This window comes from Strix uralensis, chromosome 1 (genome assembly GCF_047716275.1).
Source record: "Strix uralensis isolate ZFMK-TIS-50842 chromosome 1, bStrUra1, whole genome shotgun sequence".
Classification (NCBI taxonomy): Eukaryota; Metazoa; Chordata; class Aves; order Strigiformes; family Strigidae; genus Strix; species Strix uralensis.
The window spans coordinates 81,294,717-81,315,085 of record NC_133972.1 but is presented as its reverse complement, the minus strand read 5'-3'; the positions used below and the strand labels follow the sequence as shown (position 1 = coordinate 81,315,085).

Sequence of the window (20,369 nt, the reverse complement as noted above, 5' to 3'; positions counted from 1 at the left end):
GATGGCACAGGGAGAAAAAAGGACCCCTTCAGCCACCAGTGCCACTGAGGGAAGTCTACATACAACAAATCTCCACATCTCAACACAAAGAAGGCCCTCAAAAGTCTGGGACGGTGGCGCAACTACTGCTGCAGCAGCCTGGCACCATGAGCCTCACCTGAGTGGCTGGGAGGCTTCATTTGGCTTTATCAAGCAGTTACCCCTCTGCAAAAGGACAACAAATCAAGAAAGCTGGCATGTCCCAAGGCATCAACAGAGGATTCACTGACACGCGAATGGTCAACTGCTTTCTCACGTGTAAACTCACACTTCATTCATGCAGGAGCAAAAGTGCTGAATGCATTTTGCAATCAGAAAATGTTTGCTTCTCTCAGTGACATCCCAGATCATACTTATATGCTTTACATCTCTTAACTCCTCCGTTACCGGGAAGAAGATTTACTCCCGGTTTAAAGCTGTACTGGAGGGGAGAGGATGGGTGGTAAAAATCAGGGTTTAGGATCTTGCTCAACTGTTGTGGGCAACCTAACTTTTGGAGGAGAACAAGGAGCATAGAATGACATGCCTTTAAACCACATCTTCTGGGGCTTGGATCTCATCTGAGCAGCAATATATATATGCATCCATATACAGATGCAGTGCTTTTGCCAGGGTATCTTTGCTTTGTCATTAGTTTGCTATCAGTTGTCTCACTGCAGCTGAGGCTCATTCTAGCCTCATACCTGACAAATAAGGCAGTCTAATGGGTGTTGCTTTCATGGTCACAGAAAAAAGATGAGCATGTTAAAGGAAACGCAAGAGGTTCTGTATACTGCTGGTGAGCGTTCCCTTCTCATTTTGCAGGAGTTCTGGTGGCCTTGAAGCCCTGTAATTAGGAAACTCATTTCACACTTGATGGTCTAGTTCTGCACAGCTGCACTCACTCTTCACACCTGTATTGCAAATAAAAATGCTTACCCAGCATTTTACTTGCTAGATGAATGCTTTTCCTCTTCTGAGCTTAGCATGGTCTACAGATAGCAGTTACATTTCACAGAAAAGTATTAAATACATAGAACTGCTAATGCACAGAGGAACCCTGCAGCTTACCTTCAGAGGCCTGCAGGTATCAGGATCCCAATGACAGCTGCAAGGGCTTTCGAGATGATGAGAAAAGGAACAGATCAGAGCATCATGAAATAGGGGCAGTTCGCCCCCTAGGGAGGAGCAAACCTGTAGACAGCCTTGGAAGCAACAAAAGAAACTTATACTTGGTGTGGTAAGACCAGGGAAGAAAATGGGAGACTCTTGCCTTGATCCAGCATACCATTTAAACATACGCTTAGCATGCAGGGAGGCCCAGACTCCTGCTTGGTGGGAAGAGACATGCTGGGCTGGAACTTTGTTAGAGCAGATCTTTGACTGGGACTCCATGGCACAAGCCAACTCTGTCCCAGTGTAGCAGAGAAACTGGCTCTGAACACTTAAAGGATTTACTTACATGAATAAATTTGCCTGCAAAGCCTTGCACAGCTTACCTTTCACATTAACCTCCCTTAGAGTCAATGGAAATCAGTCAGGATGGGACGCTTCTCACTCAAAAGAGAGATCTAAAGCAGCTCAGATGAACTGTGCCCTAAAATTGCCTGCTTCTCTCCCCAATCAAGCAAGCCAGGGGCAAATCTCCTCCATCGCCCCCAGGTGTCTAATCACAGGAATCTCACCACCACCACCTGCCTGGCTCCCAGCACATATTTTATCCAGTGCCTGGATTTTTATTCCTGCAATGCTCCCAGCATGTGATAGTTTTCCATTTTAGCTGGTGGCCTTAGGCCCCTGCTGAGTGCAGAGCAATGAACATAATGCAGAGGGAAGCTTTAGGTGCACGCAGCCAGCACTCGCCCCCTTCCAAGGTGACTTTTGTCCCCTCTTTGCCTGCCTGATCTCCACAGTTGCCACAGGCAGAGTGTCAGTTTGCAACAGGCTGCTGGGACAGGGAGAGGCTGATTGTCGAGCCCCAACGCAAGCCTCAGCCTCTGCATGTACTCGTCTTGTGGGAGGCCAACCCACACAGAGGCAAAGGCTTGGGACACGGGGGAGAACTGGGGGCCAGCACAAGCCTGACACTGCCTCAGCAGCGAGGCGGGGGACAGGCATAGCCGGGAGTCTGCCACCACACATCCCATAATGCTTTGTGTGAGCAGCAAGTGACAAATGTAGGGCAGAGGAGGTGGCCTGCGACCCCTCCCTCTCCCCGAGCTCATCCTGTGCCATGGGATGTTGGGGTATGGCAGCTGAGCTGGGTTTAGTTGCCTCCTGGGGTTTAGTGTCAATGTGGCAGCATGGGCAGATATCATCAGGGATGAGGATTTTCTCTTTTGGCAGATGCCAGAAGAATCGGAGCAGTTTAGGGAGGAAAAGTGATGAGCAGCTCCCATTTTTTTTGCCCATTTCTTCAATGTGAAAATGAAGTTTTAGAATTTGGAAATGGAAATTTTGATTTCTAGAAGTATGTATGAAATTGGAGGCAGAGGAAATACTGATTAAAAACCCAATCTGGATCATTAACTTGCTTGTTCTTTAGGCAGAGATGATCACCCTGCCTGTGGTGTGAAGATACACGTTTCCAGCTGTAAAGGGCCATCAGTGTGCTGCCTATATTCTTACCGGCAGCGGATGGTAGGTAAGGAAAAGCCTTTTCGATAACGACTATCTTAGCTGGGCTCTGGTGAAAGTGTGGCGGGCACAACACTCACACCCAAAGTAGGGCCTTGAATTATTCACGACTCCATATTCTCCGGAGCTCCGCCAACCCAACTCTCTCGCTTTGTAGATCCCCCGTAACCCCGAAAACCTCCAGAGCTGAACGAAGCCAAGGCCGCCGTGTCCTTCTCCCCTTCCCCGGGGGGTTCCGAGGCTGCACGGCCCCACGCCGGCCCCTTCTCTCTAGTCTGAAACCCCGGGGCTCCTCCCGGTGACTCACCGGAGCCGCCTGAACCCCGGTTTAGCGGCCGGGTCCCCGCAGGCAGCGCTTCACCTGCCATCTAGTGGGGTTTCTCCGTCCCTGCGCCTGCCTGCGCCGCCAGCCCGGCCCCCGCGGAGGGCGCAGCGGGTGTACGCGGGGCGGGGCGGGCAACGGGGACACACCGGGGGACCGCGCACCGCCCCGGGCGGGCGTGAGCCCCGGGGAAGCCGCGCACGGAGCGAGCCTGCGCCCACTCGGGTGCCGCCGTGCCGTGCCGTGCCGTGCCGTGCCGTGCCGTGCCGTGCCGGGGCGGGGCGGGGCGGGGCGGGGCGGGCGGCTGCGCAGGGGCGGGGGCGGCACCGGCCGTGGCGGGGCGGGCGCGGCGGAGCGCCGCCTCCCCGGGCCGGGCCGCCCGCTCGGGCCTTGCGTGCCGAGGCCTGGCCGCGCCGGGAGAAGGGCGGATGGAGGCGGCGGGCGGCGGGGGAGCGGCGGCGGGCGGCATCGCCCTGCACGACTTCAGCGGGCGGCTGGGCGAGCAGTGGGTGCACTTCCACGCCATGCGGCTGCGGGACTCGCTCTTCCTCTGGGTGGGCGCCGCGCCCGCCCTCGCCAGCCTGGCCGTCGCCATGTGCAGCCCCCGCGTGAGTGTCGCCGCCGCCGCCTCTCCCGGGGCCCTGGGGCGGGGGAGGGTGGGTGGCGAGGGAGGGAGGGTGGGTGGCGGGGCCGCGGGTCTCCCGCCCCGCGCTGCCGTGATCTGAGCCCTCCGCTCCCTTTGCAGGACAGCATCCCGGTGGCCGCCTCGCTCCTGGGGGACCCCTCCGACACCGCCTCCGCCTGCCTGGCCCAGCGCTTGGGTAGGTGGGGGCCGCAGCCCCGGGGCTGGGCGGGCGTGGGGGGGCTGCGGTGCTCGCTGGCCCCGCCGAGCAGCGGCCGGTGCCCTCGGGGCTGCTGCCTGCGGGCCGGCCGCCCCTCCCGGCGGTGCGGGCCGCGGCAGCCTCCACTGCGAGCCGCGCTGCTTCAGCTGCGAGCAGGTCTGCCCGAGCTCAGCCGGCGGGGCCTCCCCCGAGGCACGCTGAGCGGGATCAGAAGCGTGTTAGTGAGCAGCCCCGGGCCTGGCTTTGGGCGTGAGACGGGGGACGGACGCAGTTGGGCCTAGCGAGGGGGGTTTCCAGCCAGCTCCCCTCTCTAAAGCTGTAAATGCTTCTGGGCAGGGGGGTGGCCGTCACGCCAGCCGCCTGCCTTTTGCCTGAAGATGAAGCCACACCTCGTCACGTCTTGCATCTTTTAGCCCCCAAATTCTGAGACGTTTTGGCCTGGAAAGTCCTGGATCATCTCACAGTGTTTGGTCTGACTGTCTCTGCAGCACCTAACGGGCGCTTCTTGGGACGTCTCCATTTTCAGCACGTGTAAGAGTGTCCTGCTGTACCCAATGCAATGCCACATTTCTGAATCTGAATGCTAACTTTCAAACCCTTGTATTTCTCTAAAAAAATACTTGGCCTAATGCATCCTAGCACCCTCACAGCTCTGACAGCTGCATCACACCGGTTACGCATCATCACCTACCAGTAACTGATGCAGCTCCAACTGGTGAACCGCTGAAGTACCTGTTACTGGGTTTTAAATGCAAGATGCTGCTCAATCTCATCTTCTGTGGCTTCAGCGGGAAAGGCCACATAATTCTTCTTAATTATCCATGTGCTGATCTTCATTACAGGCAATACGTCCTGAGTTTGTATTGTCAGGCAGTTTCACAAGTCCACACCTACTTCTCTGTGGCCACTAATGCATATATATAAAAAGGTTGCTCATAAGGCTGATCTTTGAAAAACGGTGCTAGTGTCCTTTCTTCTTCCTGATAACTTAACTTTTAATAACCACTGTTGCAGTCTCCCCTGGTGGCAGCTCTTTCTCCACGTACTGGTTTCAATCATTTCCACTTTAAGTAATGATTCTGTAGGGTACTGTATAACGTGATTTCTTTATAAGCAGTGCATTATCCTTAAGAGGTCAGTTAGTAAAAATGTAGTCAGAGAGGGTTTACTTTGGATAAAACGTAACAGTTTATTCCATTTTCTGTTTGGTCTCCTCATTACTCATTTCTTCTGAATCTTGTTCTAGGCTTCTGTGTAGCGTTGGAGTCCAGCTAACAGCTCTAAGTGACTCCTACCCTCTACTGTCTTTTTTTTTTTTTTAGTACATACGCTATCTTCACTCTTAAAATATTTATTACAGATTTCATAGCTAGAGTTGGTAATAACTTGTCATTTCTTATATTAGTTCTTTCAGTGTTCTAGGACAGAGGCTGTCCTGTCATGTGATTTTTTTTTTCTCTCAGTAAGTGATCTTTTTTAAAGTCCTTTTCTCATTTACATTGCTAATTTCACATACTTTGTTACTGAGAACTGATAGTGTTGCTTGGTACTGGGATATCGGTTACTCTTTATCCTCAGAGTGTAATGAACCTTCCTGTTTTCTTCCTATTTGTACTTTAAGTATCTTCCATTATTTTGTCTTAAGCTTTCTGTGTCAGCTGCAACCCAGCTGGGGTTTTCAGCAATATCCTTCTGTATCGGTGCCATCTAACCTCTGGGTTGTAGTTTCCATTGCTGTTCAGTCCGTTTTATATTCGTTACAGATATAATTCTTATTCGTGCTATCCTGCTTAAGGTATACTGTATTGAGGAAGGCCTGTAGACCTTTTTCAGCTTTGATTGGAAAGAGAAAGTCAATAATACACTTCTGGCTTTGAATAATTACATGCTTCCTCTTCACCTGATCATAACGGAGTTTCAAGAAGAGAAATAAATCTTCTTTCTGAAATCCAACACCTTAGTTTTTAGGCTTGTTTTGTCAGTCCAGCAACTTGAGTCCGCTCATGGTCACTTATTCCAAAATTGTTCATTGTCTTGAAACCAGTGGATCTGCAAGGTCATCATTAAGCATCTCTGTATCTTCTTTGTTTCACAAAGTGCTTGGTAAGGAAATCTGTGTTCTGCCTTGACTAGAAATACCAAGCTTTGCTGTTACTGCTAAGTTTTCCTCTGGGAAATTAAAATCCTTGTTACTCCCACAAATTCTGTATTAACAGCGATGCTACTCACAGCCAAGTCTGACTTGTAGCTGTACTTCCAAGGTAGCCTTTTTAACCATCCTGCTATGTGGTAACCTTTAGGCAGGCAGTATCTTATTTTCTTTTTTTTTTCCTCCCTATGCCGTCACCATTTTTTTCACGCTGTTTCCATTCTGGTCTTCACAGGCACTAATTTAAGTAGCATAGGATGCCATTTGAACATAAGTATTTCTATTTCTTACACTTTCCCGTCGCATTCCATCACCTGCCGTTTATTCCTGCAGTGTCAGGTTCCCTGCCCTGGAGCAGGAGTTTCAGTGCTGCTGTGCACCAGGGTACACATTCTCCTGTTGTTTCCTTTATAGCCTGGTAGGCGTCCTAGCCAGAACAGCTGGATTTGGTGTACTGGCTCTATCTTCTCCCTTATTTCAGGGTTTGGGTTTTTTTTTTCTTTTCCGTTGCTGAAGACACACTTGCCACGTTCCTACTCTTCTTTCTACCTAATTGTATCTATATCTGTTTGCATTAAGTGCGAGAACTCTTTCCCACCACCCTGCCTGATTTCTGTCGCACAAGATGTCTCTCACTAGTCAAGAAACCCAAATCCTAAAAGATTGTTTTCTTAGGTTAGTGGATTCTGATTCTTGAGAAAGTCTCATCTGTTAGTGCCTCCCTTACCTGCATATCCTGAAATCACAGTACTTTCGGACGCAGTGACTGCTGAATAGCGCCAGGTCTTCATCTTCCCTCTGTAGGGACTGGCAGACTCTTGGTGAAGATCACAACCTCTTCTTTGAGTCTTTCCCAGCTGGGCACAGTTCCCCTCCACCACCTCTTTTCCAGCATGAATGGTCTATGGACTTTTAACACTTGTTCTGCCTATTCTGCTCCCACTGGGCTTCTCTGAAAGCTTAGATTTGGGCCTTGGCCCTGTCCATGAGGTTGTAGGAACAGGTCTGTGAAGCCATAGTGCCTCTCGGCATTCAGCACGTTCTGGACAATGGGCTGCTGAGGAAGCTTTTTCCCCTCTTTGAGGGGCTGGTGCAACAGGGCCGAGTAGCCAGGCTGTGTGGGAAGCAGCCCTGCTGGAGGGTTTTTAGGTAAGCCCCGTCTTTCACAGTTTTCTGCTTTACTCTGAAGTTGCAGATGGTCTTCCATGGAGGTATAAGATGTTCCGCTTGTGCCCTTTCCACAAGAGGCCATGTGTCCAAGTGAATCTGCGTGGAAGCGGGGACAAAAAAGGTCCCGCTGCGCCTTAGAGCTGGGGCACAGCGCTGGGAGCAGAGCTCCTCTGCGCAGGCAGCCCTGAGGGATTCGGTGTTCCCAGGAACAGGAACAGCATCCCAGAGACTGAAGCGAATCTTATGGAAACATAAGAAGTTGAGTTTTGACACTGCAGTGTATGATATAGGTTTGTTAGCTAGGGCAATACTATTAATTAGTTCAGAATTAGCATTGCATTCATTTAGGGCATGATGATGAAGCGCTAGGGCTTACGAAACATGCTGCTTTATACCACCAAATCTGGTGCCAAGTGCCAATTTTTTTGCAATCAGAGCAACGTGCTGCATTATATCAGCATTTTGTAGTGCCAAGTCTTAAAAGGCAAATGAGTCCTGGCATTTCAGAAGCAGCTCTACTTACTAAGCCAGGGAGCTGGTAACCTGTTAGAAAGGAAAATAATAAATTGATTTGCATAATGAAAATGCTTCAAAGGCGTTTTTAAATTTTATATGTGTATATATAGGTTTTCTGTAGTTAACTTTCCCATTTAGAAAGGATTGAGATATTAGGAGTTCAGATGTCTTTATTTTCAATTTTTTAAATTCAGATGTTATTTTTGAATATTCAGCAGAACAGCCTAATTTGTCCCTGGGATCATCAGCTCCCAGCTCACTCCCTGCCAAGAATATCTCATGACCCAAATGCCATTTTTTTCTCTTCTATTTTACACAACTCAATTTAAATTTAATGCCTATTTCTCCTGTGTTGTGTTTACATTGTTCACAAAGTTTAGCTTTAGCAATGTATAAGGGGAGTTGCAAATTTGCTGTAGTACTACAGTAAAATCTAAGTAGGATTCAATTTTATTTATAAAACACTTCTTGGTGTTATCTATTCTACTCTGATAATTAAGTCTTCCCGCCCCAGTGGACATTATTTTTGTCACTGTTAATTAGCTCTGTCATGAAGGCAACTCTTAATTTTATAGCACCTCTCTCTAGGTATTTGTCATTACAGTAGCCTGGAACTCGCGCTAACTCGCGCTTGGCTTTATCACGTTCAGTGCAGGCTGTCCAGCCTCTTGGAGTGTTCATGGACACAGTATAAATAAAGGTTAAAGGAAACAAAATTATTGACAGCAGGCTTAGGCAAGACTGGTGCACACTTTTTGGGTGTTCATAATCACACAGAACTTTGTTAACTGGGGCCTAATCACTTTCTTGTGCACTTTCCCTCTGTGATTGTTTTTCACAGCATAGACTTTCCAACTCATGAACTAGATTTCAGTGCTAAGAGTCCAGTATAGAGGTTCACTTAAACTGTACTATATTTAAGAAGCACCCAAAAACCCACTAAAAGCACTGCAAGGCTTTCCAGTGACTAACGGCTTTTTGCATCAGGCCAAAAACTATTTGATAGTCCCCAGGTTTATAGGGCCCATTGCAATGACGTGCATAGTTTTGCCCAAAGCACCACCCCTCAGGTACTTGTTCTGCTATTCCTTTGTAATGGGGTCCAGCACAGCAGGAGTGGAGAACATTGTCTTAGAAGTCTGCATGATAAGGCTTTTTAAAAGGCTTGCTTGAATACCGTCATCACTTTTATGTAAGAGCAAACTATGGCTGACTACTCTGTTTTGTGTTTTAGCCAGCAAGACCAAAAAACAGGTATTTGTCAGCTACAATCTTCAAAACACAGACAGCAGTTTCACCTTACTCATAGAAAATAGGATCAAAGAAGAAATGATGGCTTTTCCAGAGAAGTTCTGACTTTGCATCACTGTAAAATAACCTGAAGTTTTTGTTTTAGAAAAACTGATTGCAATTTACACACTGACATTAAGTTAGTATGTTTTGTATTGTTTTGATTGAAGTTGTTATTAAATATAGATGGACCTAAATACAGTTGGACCTGGAATTTATTTTTTTCAAATTTACTACCCTGTTAAGTAGGGGATAGGTGAGTAGAGTAGAAAATATGCTGCAATGTATGAACATCACTGAAAAAGCATGTGCAGTGTCCGGCCTCCATTCAATACTGGGATCTGCTGGGAAATCAGTTCCAAATTCTAGCTGTACAATTAATCTACTGCATACTAGTACTGAACATAGTAAACAGCTTTTAGTGTTCAAATTAAAAAACACCACATTTTTGTATTGTAAAGCTATAACATAAAATGAGTGTTACTTTGCTCCTTTTAGCCCTTGTTGGTTGTAGTACTAGTGCTAAACACTGGATTTCCTTCCATTTCTTGGGCACTGAGAACACTAGAAGGGTTTCACAAAGGGTTATCTGTACATCCCCAGGGCTATGTAGAAGGAAAAAGCACAACTTGAATTTCAGAGCAATAGATAAATCTGCCAGGCTGCTAGAAGAGCATCATGTGTGTAAATTGAGCATACTCACTAGAAAAATCAGAGCAGTTGCTACCACCACTGCTGCAAAGCATCCTGCTGCTACAGCTCTGGACTTGCTTTTAGGTAGAATGGATATCCTTTCAAAGGCAGATCCATGGGCTATTTTGTTCAGGGCAGCTAAAAGTTAACTATACCAAAAACCCCAGACCAGCCACAGAGCCAATGGCGCAGTGGCCGTTTGCAGCTGTCAATACATGTGATGGCACGTCCCCCATTATTCACAGCCATCTGGAGGAACACTGAGCGTAGCAACCTGATGAGCAAGTCCAGGTTGTTTCTTTTTCATTGCGAGTTGAGCCCTGACTTGGACATAAGCTTCCAATACAAACTACTAGAGCTGCTGCTAGACAACTGTCTTAACAACCTACAGAAAACTGATGAACTTACCTTGCTGTGGTTCCATAATCGGCAATTAAAGCCTGTAGCTGAGAGGTTGCTGATATAGAAGGCGCAATCCCTGAGTCTCTTGTCCAAATGGGTTTGAACACCCCGTGGCTCCAATGCTGAGATCTGATGCGGGTGCAGAGGACCCTTCCTTACCTGGTAGGAACAAGCGTCGGTCCTTGGCCATGGTTCAGGACTGCAATAGCAAAAAGCAACTGTTGGAGGGTATTTTCTTTTTAATTTACACCAGCTAGGAAACAGAGTCAACTATTCTTCTGTGATTGACTATAAAGGATAATTAGTTGCAAATCAATGTGCTGATTTAATTAGCCTGATTTACACTCATCTCACTCTGTTTGTAGAGGAGGGGTAGGACTGTTTAAGAGTCAGGTTGACATAGCACTTAGGGATATGGTGTAGTTGGGAACTGTCAATGTTAGGTTAATGGTTGGACTAGATGATCTTCAAGGTCTTTTCCAACCTAGATGATTCTGTGATTCTGTGTTTGCTGCGGCGTCACTGACATTAGCTGCTGCTGGGCTGTTTCAGAAGTCACTTCAAGGGAGCCAGACCAAGGAAAGCAAACTGATGGGACAACGTCATTTTATTCTGTACATTTACATACAAAGTTCTCTTCAGTAGGTACAACAGATGTAACATCATGCAGACATTTAGCTTGTAAGACTGTTTTCAGTACTTGATTTAAGCTTGTGCTATGAGGGAGCACCACCAGACTATTCATGATCAAAACATACAGTAACACGATTCTTTAAAACTTCATCAGAAACTGAAATGGGGAGGGAGGTCTCACCCACTAGACATAACACACCATACTCCTTTCCCAAAACATTTTACACAATACACTTAAAATGAGGTTTGTCATTTTATTTTTCTTAAAAAAAAAAAGTTACAGTGGGAAAGATCATCCCCCCACTGAATAGTGTTGTCTTATGTGCCAGCTACAGGCGCAACTTGATTTGACATTCACAGAGTTCAGTTAATGGCACTTCTGCTTCCAATTTGGTGACCTTTAGTGTTTGGCTCCAGGAAGTGGCAACAGTTAAGTAAAATACTTCAATCAAAAAAAAAAAAGCCTGCTCAACGAAACAAAAAAGTAAATCATACAACCCCCTTTCTGAGTGGCCACAAAACACTTGCAAACGGGTGACTGTTGTTACCATTTGCAGCATGTCTGGCAACAAAACCAGTACTGAAACCTTAACAAGGGATAAACCCCCCCAAGATCAAGCATAATGTCACTTTCACATTTTTGTTTAAACTTACAAAGATGGAAGAAAGCCCTTAAATGGTAAACCCAAAGAAAAATCCACTGATGGGCTCAGAGGTTACTGAAGGTTCACAGAAAAAGGCCAAAATGGACAGGACAGCTTTGACCACTTCCTGTGTTGAGGTGGCCAGAAAGAGCCGCCTGAGAAAAGCCTTTCCTGGTGATGGCTGTGGAAGAGACACGGCTGAGGAGCTGATGGTGTGGCTGACTGGGACCCCAGCAGAGAGCCCTATCCTGCCGCAGGACTAGGCAGAGCCAGGTAAGCATCTCCGCGCTTCCTTTCTGCCCTGCTGTTGTCACCTGGTACCCGACTCCTCCACGCAAGATACACGTAGCAAAAGCTTTCCAACTCTGTGAGCATGCATGGAAAAAAAAAATAATAATCACAGAAGCGTTCATCTTTTCAGGGAAAGGAGCAAAACTGGAGCTGCCAAGGCAGGAAATTAGTTTGTGTTTTATTGTCATGACAGAGGCAGAGGGCCAGACCAACTTGAAAAGTTGGGGCTCCCCACGTTGCAGAAGATCAGTACTGACTACCTGGTTTCAGGCAAAAAACCCAGAAAGCAGCGAATCAAGTCAATTTCATACAAATTTTAAAAAATTGCCACATGTTCCTGTTACCTAGTTTGTTTACTATATAAACATTGATATGTTTAAATAACCATTCTCTTCCGTGGGCCTGTCTGTCATCAGAGAGCAACCACCAGAATAGGAAACAATAAAGCGCTGTGGACAACAGCGGTGAGCACACCAGGACCGCTGACAGTGCTGGAAGCAGCCGGTTTTATAGGCTTGTGGATGGTCTACAAGAACTGTACCATAGCTCGAGCACACAGGCACAGAGACCACGAACGAAGGAGCCACTGGCTCCACAGCACGATGGATGGCAGGATGCTGCTCTCCACCTCTGCGCTTGCACCTTCTCCGCTTTCAGGCCCTTTTTCTCTTCCATTAAGACTTGTTTTGCTTCTTCAATTTTTTGTTGTGAACCCACTTTTTTTTTTCCCCCACCCCAATATGTGTGGCTTGCAACAAGCATCTCGCATTGAAGGCAACAGGTATTGCACAAATTTGGCACGTGAATACTGCATGAATGGGGAAGGCCTGGGTTTTTCCCTCAGGTGAACGCAGGCTGCAGAAGTCTCAGCGCAGAATAAAAAGAGAAGCAGTCAAGCTCAAGCTTGACAAAACTTGAGCGTAAGGAAGATCGGGCTCTCGCTGTCACAGCAAGTCTAGCAAAGGTGAAAAAAAACCAGTAGTGTAACTTTGGGCAAAACTACCATCAACTGGTCCAGTGTTTCTTACCAGGTTCAAGAAGAACCCGAATGTCCACATCCTCTGTACAAAAATTAGCAGCTTTAGGACAACTTTGTTACTCTGAACACAACAATCTCTGTCACTTCTGCAGGTCCACCTGTCCCCTTGCACTTGTCAGCGTCTGAGGCTACGCTACCTACTGCATCGCCCGCTGGGGAGCACGTATCTCTGATTTATTGGGGACTGTAAGAGGACATCGGCAGCCTAATGGAGGATGGAAATTGTTAGGTACAGTAGTTAATCGACTATATACAGCAAAGGAGGAAGGGAGAGGGAAAGTAGAGGAGGAAAGTGCAAATGAGCGCTTTCCATGCGTACGAACGCAAGATGTACATCAAACAAAGTGGCAATCACATGGACACTCAATACAACATCGACATCCTGCTGCTCTGTTTGTTTGAACGTCTGCACTACTGAGCAATCACAAATGGATGGCCTGAGTGAGAAAGGAGAAGAGGGAGGGAGAGCAGGGAGGTTAACTACAGTGCAAGAAAGCTGTTTGGTTACAAAGACCTTGCACTGAACTAGATCCTCACAATATTCACAGTGAGAACCCAAAGCCGATGGCCAAAGGAAATGGTTTGGGGGCTGGAGGAGAGAAGTCAAGTGACCACTATCAAAGTGCCATCTGCACAGTAGGATACAAACTGGATGTTCACTTTGCTTAGTCTGGAGTAGGATTGATCCAATTTAAGTAAACTTTTTATTTTCCTGAATGAAAATCCTACAAGAGCAGTTGGGGAAGGGGGGAAATCTGGGCGAGTTCACTGTATTTTCTTGGGTCAGAAAACATCTCTAAAACCCCCAAGACAGTCAACAGCAGGCCATAAGTCATTATTGACAGGCTATCAATTAATTTCTTTCCAACAGTCACTTGAGCATTTTGTCCACTTGAAAACCCAAACCCTGGTTCTGGAAACAGGTAAGGCAATACCAGGACACTCATTTCCCAGGAACTGGAATCCCAGATGTGCTGCCTTTTGGAATAAAGGTACAGATCATAGCCCATGCTCCTTATTTTTTGTCCCTGCTGGTTTATGCTCTTCTCCTGGAGCAGTCAGTCAGAGATTGTGGGCCTCCTGGTAAATAAAGCCATTCTCGGCAAAACTAAGTTTTGCATCATTGATCAAATCATTTACATCATCTACATTACCATTAAAGACCAGCGGGAACTATCTAAAATAGATTAATGGACTCTTAAAATACAGAAGGCTGATTCTCACTGAAAAATCAGCTTGTTTGGGTAGGATTTTCTTCACTGCATTTGGTGAAAAAAAAAAGTACTAATTTAGAAAGTAACTTTTAAGTGCACATGGGATATAAAAAGAAACATAAGCTGCCTAAAATGCAGTCAGAGTTTGACTCACAACAGGTTTTGCTTTTTTTTTTTTTTTTTTGGTGTATACAAACACAGCAGGCAACCTGGGCGCTTGGACTTTGTAGACAGGCAGAAGAATGTTGCACAAGTCTAAACTTAGTCAATTCAACTTTGCAGTGGATCCCTCTTTCCTTTAAAGAAACACAAAAACAAAACAGAAAACAACCCCCCCATGGTTTCTTTCTTGGAATGGCTGCACCTCTTATAATAAGATGGCTTCATTTTTGTGATCTATGAAAGGAAAAGGAAATAAAGTGCTTCTTGAGAATAAATCAAAATAAATATACATATTTAATGGCAGGAAAAAAAAGAGTTCTGAAGGGCTATCTCCAGCCAGGTCTTTTCTCAGATGAGTCTTTTCCCCCATAACTTTTTCAAGAGCAATCTGCACAACAGTTGAAGATGCCAAAAGTTGCTTTAGCAGCAGAGTTGAATTCCCCTAAGTCTGTGTCTGCTCCATCACTGGTTTGTAAAATCTGTGCAAAACACCTTTGCCCAAAGTGCTGCTCCTCCTGCACAACAGCATCACATAAAATACAAAAAAGAAAGAGGAGAAGAAAAAAAAAACCCCAACCAAAAAAAAAGAAGGAAAAAAGAAATCCACCCGGTTACATTGACTTCATCCCGTTGGCAGTGGTGTTCTCCGAGATCCCGTCGCTCACAGCTGCCGAGTCGTGGAGACCGGAGTAATCCTTGAGTTCAGAGTTTGTCAGGAGCAGGGGCTGCTCCCCCTTCTTGTGCGGCAGGAGGGGCTGCCGGGTGTAATGTTCCCCATCCGGGATGTTCTCGGGCAGGTTCTGGTTCTTGCTCTCCGGCAGCAGCAGGATGCAGATGATGCAGATGAGTGTACAGCAGGCAAAGATGACGTGGTGGAGGAAGTAGCCTTTCTGGTTGTGGAGCTCCATGATGGGGGCAGTCAGGCGGCCGAAACCCGCACTGGCCAGGACCAGCCCCAGTCCTCCTCCCCTGCAAATACAGCAGAGGTGAGAGCCCGGCCCCACAGCCCGCTCCGGCCAGCGCAGCCCGGTCAGCACTGGGGTGGGGAGCCCACAGCCCTGACAGGTCCCCCTGACTACCCCCCTGCCTGGCATGCACCCAGGCATCCGAAGTCTCTGAGGCAGACCTGGTTTGCTTACAGCTTTCATACCGTGCAGTTACTCTAGTAGGGAATTGCTTTGCTGTTGTAGATCATTGCTGCCTATTTGCCTCAGGGTGGGGAAATAACTATACCCACTTAAGTATCTTTCCACACCCCTCTAACTGCCTCCACAGAAAGAGGAGAGGAGCTTTAATCACATCAGTGTCTAGACAACCCTCTAAAGTATTCCCATTTCCAAGTATCCCCATATTCACTGAGGGAAAACCAGATTTTGCTCAGCATGCCAGCCTTCTTCAGCTTAGACACCAAGAAGCAGTAGGTGCAGAAGTCAGTTCTGGCTGCCTCTAAAGTATCTGTCATCAATCAGCAGAGGCAAGAGATTAGACTTTACAAGCCTTGATCCATTATACTAAACACTGAGTGCTGAAATATTTTCTCCATAAAAACATGTTGTGGCTGGAACCTCTCAACACACTGATGTTGTAATAAAATGCATAATTTTCATGAAAAAAAAGGTAACATAGCTAGTGGTCAGAATAGAAGAACAAGACTTCGGGATTAATTTCCAAGACCTCCTCTTAATTCACTGTACAAGTTGAGGTAGGTCCCTCACTTCACTCTTTCTTGCTCTTCTTGTGTATTCTTGCATCACAGAAAGGTTACGAAAAGGTTAGCATTGGTGAAATGCTCAAATTAAAAATAGGTAACTTTATAAAATAGTCTTTATGGCAGAAATGCTTATTTATTAAATGAAATGTGCTTGTGCATTGAGATCACAAGCACACCAAAACCCAGTGAAAACACATTGAAGCCTAAAAAAAAGGGTGTGAAAATAACCGCATCTTCCTCCAGTCACAAACATGGAAGTCGCTTGTGCAAGCCAAATTCGGTGCTCTCTCCTGATGCTCAGCTATGCAAGCAACCTCTCTTGCAATTCCTCGTCTTGCTCATCAACGTCTCTCCAGGTCCTGGAGCAGACAGGCCTGGCACACCTCTGGCCAGATGCCCACCTCATTTTGAGGCACAGTTCACTCTCCTGGGGCCCATCCCTGCTGAGTGACCCCAAACAGAAGCACCACCGCAGGCATTTCTCTGGGGCAGACCATTCCCTCCTCCTGCTGCAGCACAACAGAGGTTTCTGGTCAGCAGAGTGTTACCCTCAAGTGACTTGTTTTAGGAAAATCTCTGAGCGTGACAGCTTGTCCTTTGTTTAGCAAAGGCCCTGCTGCCTGCGGAGGGAGGTCTCCTCGCAAGCTTAATTGCTGGCACCCTGCTCCCCACTCCCCCACCAAGCTTGCCCAGGCAGCATGCTTCCCATGGCTCCTCTGGGAGCTGCAATCTATTCCCAAATCCTCTGAGGATCAGAAGGGCCTGATCAGCTGCTTCAGTTCATGGCCCAATGGCAGAGATGTCATTATTAACGATAACCGCACCTTACAGAAGACAACTGCAGAAGGCAAATGAATTGCTTTACATCAGCTACTTGGGAAAAAAACTTTCATTGACTACTGAGCGTACTAGAAATCACAGCACTATAAACCTACAAACGCCAAATTCACTCAGCCAGCCACCATGTTAAAGCTAATCTTCACCCAATCCTTTCCAAAATCCACTGCTGCTTACTTGACAGCTAAAGGGCAGCAAGCACAGGTTTCAAAAGATGCTCTTGGGACACTGACTGGATCAAAAATTCATGTATGTTTCTTCTGATTCTCCAGACTTGGCAGAGCATCTTTCACAGACAACCAATTTTCCCAAATACTGCAAAAGCCTTTATTAAAAACTTGCCAGCTTTCTGATGGCAATTTAGAAACCCAGCTGAATGTGGCCATTGTGCAACTGGCCTCCCTGCCACTTCATTAATACACTCACATGAGTAATCGACACAACCAGCCCCAAATGCATGGCAAATCACTCTCCAAGCTGGCTCCGGAGCAACAAAAGCCCGCTCATTTACATCAGTGTTTGCTATGGCTAAATTGTATCTCAACCCCTGAGAAGGACCTGAGGTGAGTTTTAAAAGCCACTGTAGAAGAACATCGAGCAAGCTGAAAGGAAACAGGAAAAGGCAACAACAAAGACGGCTCTGTCATACAGGTCAAGTGGCTTCAGATTTGGAGGGGAAAAAAAAGTTTTTCCATATGACGTCAGTAATTAGAGCAGGCGTTACTCCATCAAAACCTGGCAGAAGGAGGCTTGAAAATACACTTTGGTATGTGTCCTAGAAGATTTTGTTTAAATGTTTGACTATATTGCAAATATGAAAACAGAGAAAAAGCACCCCAGACTGAAAATACTGTCAAGGAATTTTTTGTTGTTCACGTGCCCATCAGGAAAATGGGTACAGGGCAAGAGAAGCAGCACCCTCATAATTCACAGTTTTTGCAGGTGCCATGGGGCAGCAGGTGGAAACCAAAAACATTCAGGGTGTTTTGGGGCACCTCTTCTCCTCAGTACGAGGTCTCCCAGCACAGGGGCCCAGCGTCTGTATTTCAAATGCGCTCTGAGGTGCAGAGCAGAGCCAAGGGAGGGAGTGTGAGGGAGGGAGCTACTGGCATCCATGGTGAGCCCCAGCTTCTCCCCTTGCACTTCTGCCTGGCAGCAGCTGCTGTGGGGGCTTTCCCATGGCATGGCCCCATGAGAGATCAGAGCCACTTCCCTGACCCCTGCTCACCCAGCAGCAGCGAGGCAGGATGGTTTGCACGAGGCTTACGGTCCTGACGTGGGCAAATCGCAAAGGGACATTGGTCCAAAATTTTGTCCTCAGAAAGGGCCTCCGTGTTCACAGGGGAGAATTTCCTTGCTCACTACCGCAGTGTTATTTTGGAGAGCAGCAAAACACCCTTGCTGATATTCTTTGCTTTAACCAGGCTAAACCTCAGTAAGGGCACTTGCCCTTCACAGTGCTGCTCAGGGGAGCAGAGAAATGTTAATCCCATCTTCGGATGGTCATTTGTCTGTGTCGGGCAAACAGGTCAACATGCAGCATGGCTTGGAGTAAAAAAGAGCCCGAGAGCTATTCAGGCTGAAGGGGACTTTGAGAGAGCACCTACTCCAGCCTCCTGCACAAAGTGGGGCCAATGCTGAATTCAGATCAGATTTTTAGGGCTTTGTCCAGTCAGCTCAGCTGCTTTTTTAAGTCAGTCCCTGAAAACCTCCATGGTTTTTCCCTGCCTTTCCTGCATGTAAGTGACGCCGTTGTGTGCTCAGTCCCAGGCCAGAGCTTCAGTAACACACCAGGATGCCCTTGGCCTCATAAGGCAAGGCACCACCTTTGGAAAGCCAGGCCTAGTTCAGGTGCTAGTAAACAGCACTGTATCCCACTGGAAATTTGTCTTGAGACAGCTATTGATGGGTGAAGCTCCTAATTCGGCCATTGCTGCCTACTCTTCATTTCTTTGGCCGGATGGGTGCAAAAGCAAGACAGAGAGAAAAACAGATCTATCTTCCACTTGGTAGTAACTGAGCATGCAGAGGATGGGGAGGGGACGTACCTCAGCCTACTCCTATTTAGTAGCTGTGCAGACTGCAGTGGTGTTCCCATCAAGATTATTAGAGATGGATTATTGGTACCACTTTGTGCTTAAATTCAGCATTTGGAAGGACCTCCGTACTGAAGCCCCCTGTACAAGGAACAGAGCTCCTGGTGAAGGCCTCCTGCCTGGAGACCGGGGTGCAGTGCAAGAGTATGAAGGACCCCTCTGTACCACATGACAGCGTGGGACCTTTGTGTTTCTGGAGCAGGCAGCACCTCTTGGTGTTGAGGATGGCCATTTTCCTCCTACACTGCTGCAACCGTTTATCTCAACAGCACATCAGTCGAGCTGGATGGGCTCTATGGATTTGCTATCATGCCACCGCTACCCCAATAACAGCGGTGCTGTTTTCCTCCCTTAGGGATGGGGGATTACAGGTAAAGAATTTGATCAGGGAAACCCCAGAGACGGCCCCAGTGCTCTCTCTGCCTCCTTTTCCTTAAGGTTCCTTGAGAATCAACCAAAAGCATATTAAGATGGTCTGAAACGCTAAAGGGCATCCGAGGCAGTAATCTGGAGAACAGGTTATGAGGGAGCAGCCAAATCCCACCAAAATGCAAGACACAAGGCAGCTTTAACCACACCTCTGCCTGAGATGGGTTTATGCATCGCCCTAAGCTCCACCTCCTAACTACAGCCCTGAGTGGATCTTATCAAGAGCTTCACGGTGGTAGGACGGCAAAGCGGTGCAGAGTGTCATCATCCCTGTTAATAAATGGGGACCCTGAGGCATATCCAGCTATTGTCACTTGCCTGGTGTCACCCAACAGAGTCAGGGGAACCAGACTTTTGGCTCCCAGCCAGGATTTTGTCCCATTCCCTGTAGCAATGCAAGTGATTTAAGGAAAAAAGCTTGCTAAGTTCACACTGTGCATGTGACCCTACTTGGCAGATTCTCTTGTGGTTGACGTGGCCAATTCCTTATCTATATGTCTTTCAAACAGAGACAAGGAGAAAATTAAAGAGGCATAAAAACACCAAACTGACTGACATGCACGTAAGTAAATAGCTGTTAGTGTTTCAGACTGTTGTATAATCTCCTCACCACTCACACTGCCTTTCCCTGTGGAAATAACGTTATCTGTAAAATACTTTCACAAAGTCAGATGGCTTGGAAGAAAAGGCCACGGATCAGGGAGACTGGCTACTCATAATACTTTTGAAAATTTATTGAAAAGGCATATAATTTGGAGAAAAAAAGAAAAATAAAAAAAAAGAGCTTCCTCTTCCTTTCACTCTCTCTCCCTCCCACCCATATGACCTACATTCCTGGGAAATTCAATGGAGTCAGGGTGGACTCCTGAATTGCTGTGGCATTGCTGAAAGCATAATCCAGAACACAAAAGCACAACCTTTGTGCTGTGAAAGATAACAGTGAATAGTTAAAATGGTACAAAAACCTGACAATACAAAGACATTTTATGGGAAGGTCTCCAGTGAAGATCATCTGCCTGATTTTTACTACTGCCCAGGATGAAAGTGCTCCGCTTTAGAAAAACTTTGAGCCTCTGCTAAAAATATATCTGGGTGCAAAAAGAAAGATGACTTTATCTGCAATAAAGGCATACCACTCACACTGGTGCTGCTGTAGGAGAGACAGACTTGCAGAGCACCTAATAACAGAAGCAATAACACTGTTCAGCTGCATGATCTGGTTCAGCTAAGTGTTTAAGACAGTACCTCACTGCAAACAAATGCAAATCATATGA

General features: G+C 46.9%; 2 protein-coding genes across 4 annotated transcripts in view; one reads left to right on the top strand and one right to left on the bottom strand.

Annotated features, from left to right (window-relative positions):
* Nucleotides 1–3,332: 3,332 nt before the first annotated feature.
* Nucleotides 3,333–9,141, top strand: PSMG4 (proteasome assembly chaperone 4). Of its 2 annotated transcripts, none has more exons than XM_074873047.1 (3): nt 3,333–3,585; nt 3,723–3,798; nt 8,893–9,141. In XM_074873047.1, exons 1-3 carry the CDS (start codon nt 3,406–3,408, stop codon nt 8,961–8,963), a joined length of 327 nt encoding a protein of 108 aa, XP_074729148.1. In that variant the 5' UTR covers nt 3,333–3,405; the 3' UTR covers nt 8,964–9,141. The 2 variants fall into 2 exon arrangements, with proteins under 2 accessions (XP_074729148.1, XP_074729140.1); XM_074873039.1 differs by having other exon boundaries at nt 8,889–9,141.
* Nucleotides 9,142–10,628: 1,487 nt separating this feature from the next.
* Nucleotides 10,629–20,369, bottom strand: part of SLC22A23 (solute carrier family 22 member 23) — a 116,968-nt gene continuing 107,227 nt past the window's right edge. For both annotated transcript variants that reach the window (XM_074873009.1, XM_074873020.1), the window contains one exon: nt 10,629–14,991. In XM_074873009.1, the coding sequence (XP_074729110.1) occupies nt 14,634–14,991 (358 nt within the window). In that variant the 3' untranslated portion in view covers nt 10,629–14,633. The remainder of the gene's footprint in view (nt 14,992–20,369) is intronic.

Excerpts from the sequence above, each read along its gene's own strand:
- PSMG4 (XM_074873039.1), top strand. The coding sequence starts at position 3,406 with ATGGAGGCGGCGGGCGGCGGGGGAGCGGCGGCGGGCGGCATCGCCCTG. Across the intron at positions 3,586-3,722 it reads TCGCCATGTGCAGCCCCCGC|GACAGCATCCCGGTGGCCGC; the intron begins GTGAGTGTCGCC and ends CTCCCTTTGCAG. Across the intron at positions 3,799-8,888 it reads CTGCCTGGCCCAGCGCTTGG|CCAGCAAGACCAAAAAACAG; the intron begins GTAGGTGGGGGC and ends TTTGTGTTTTAG.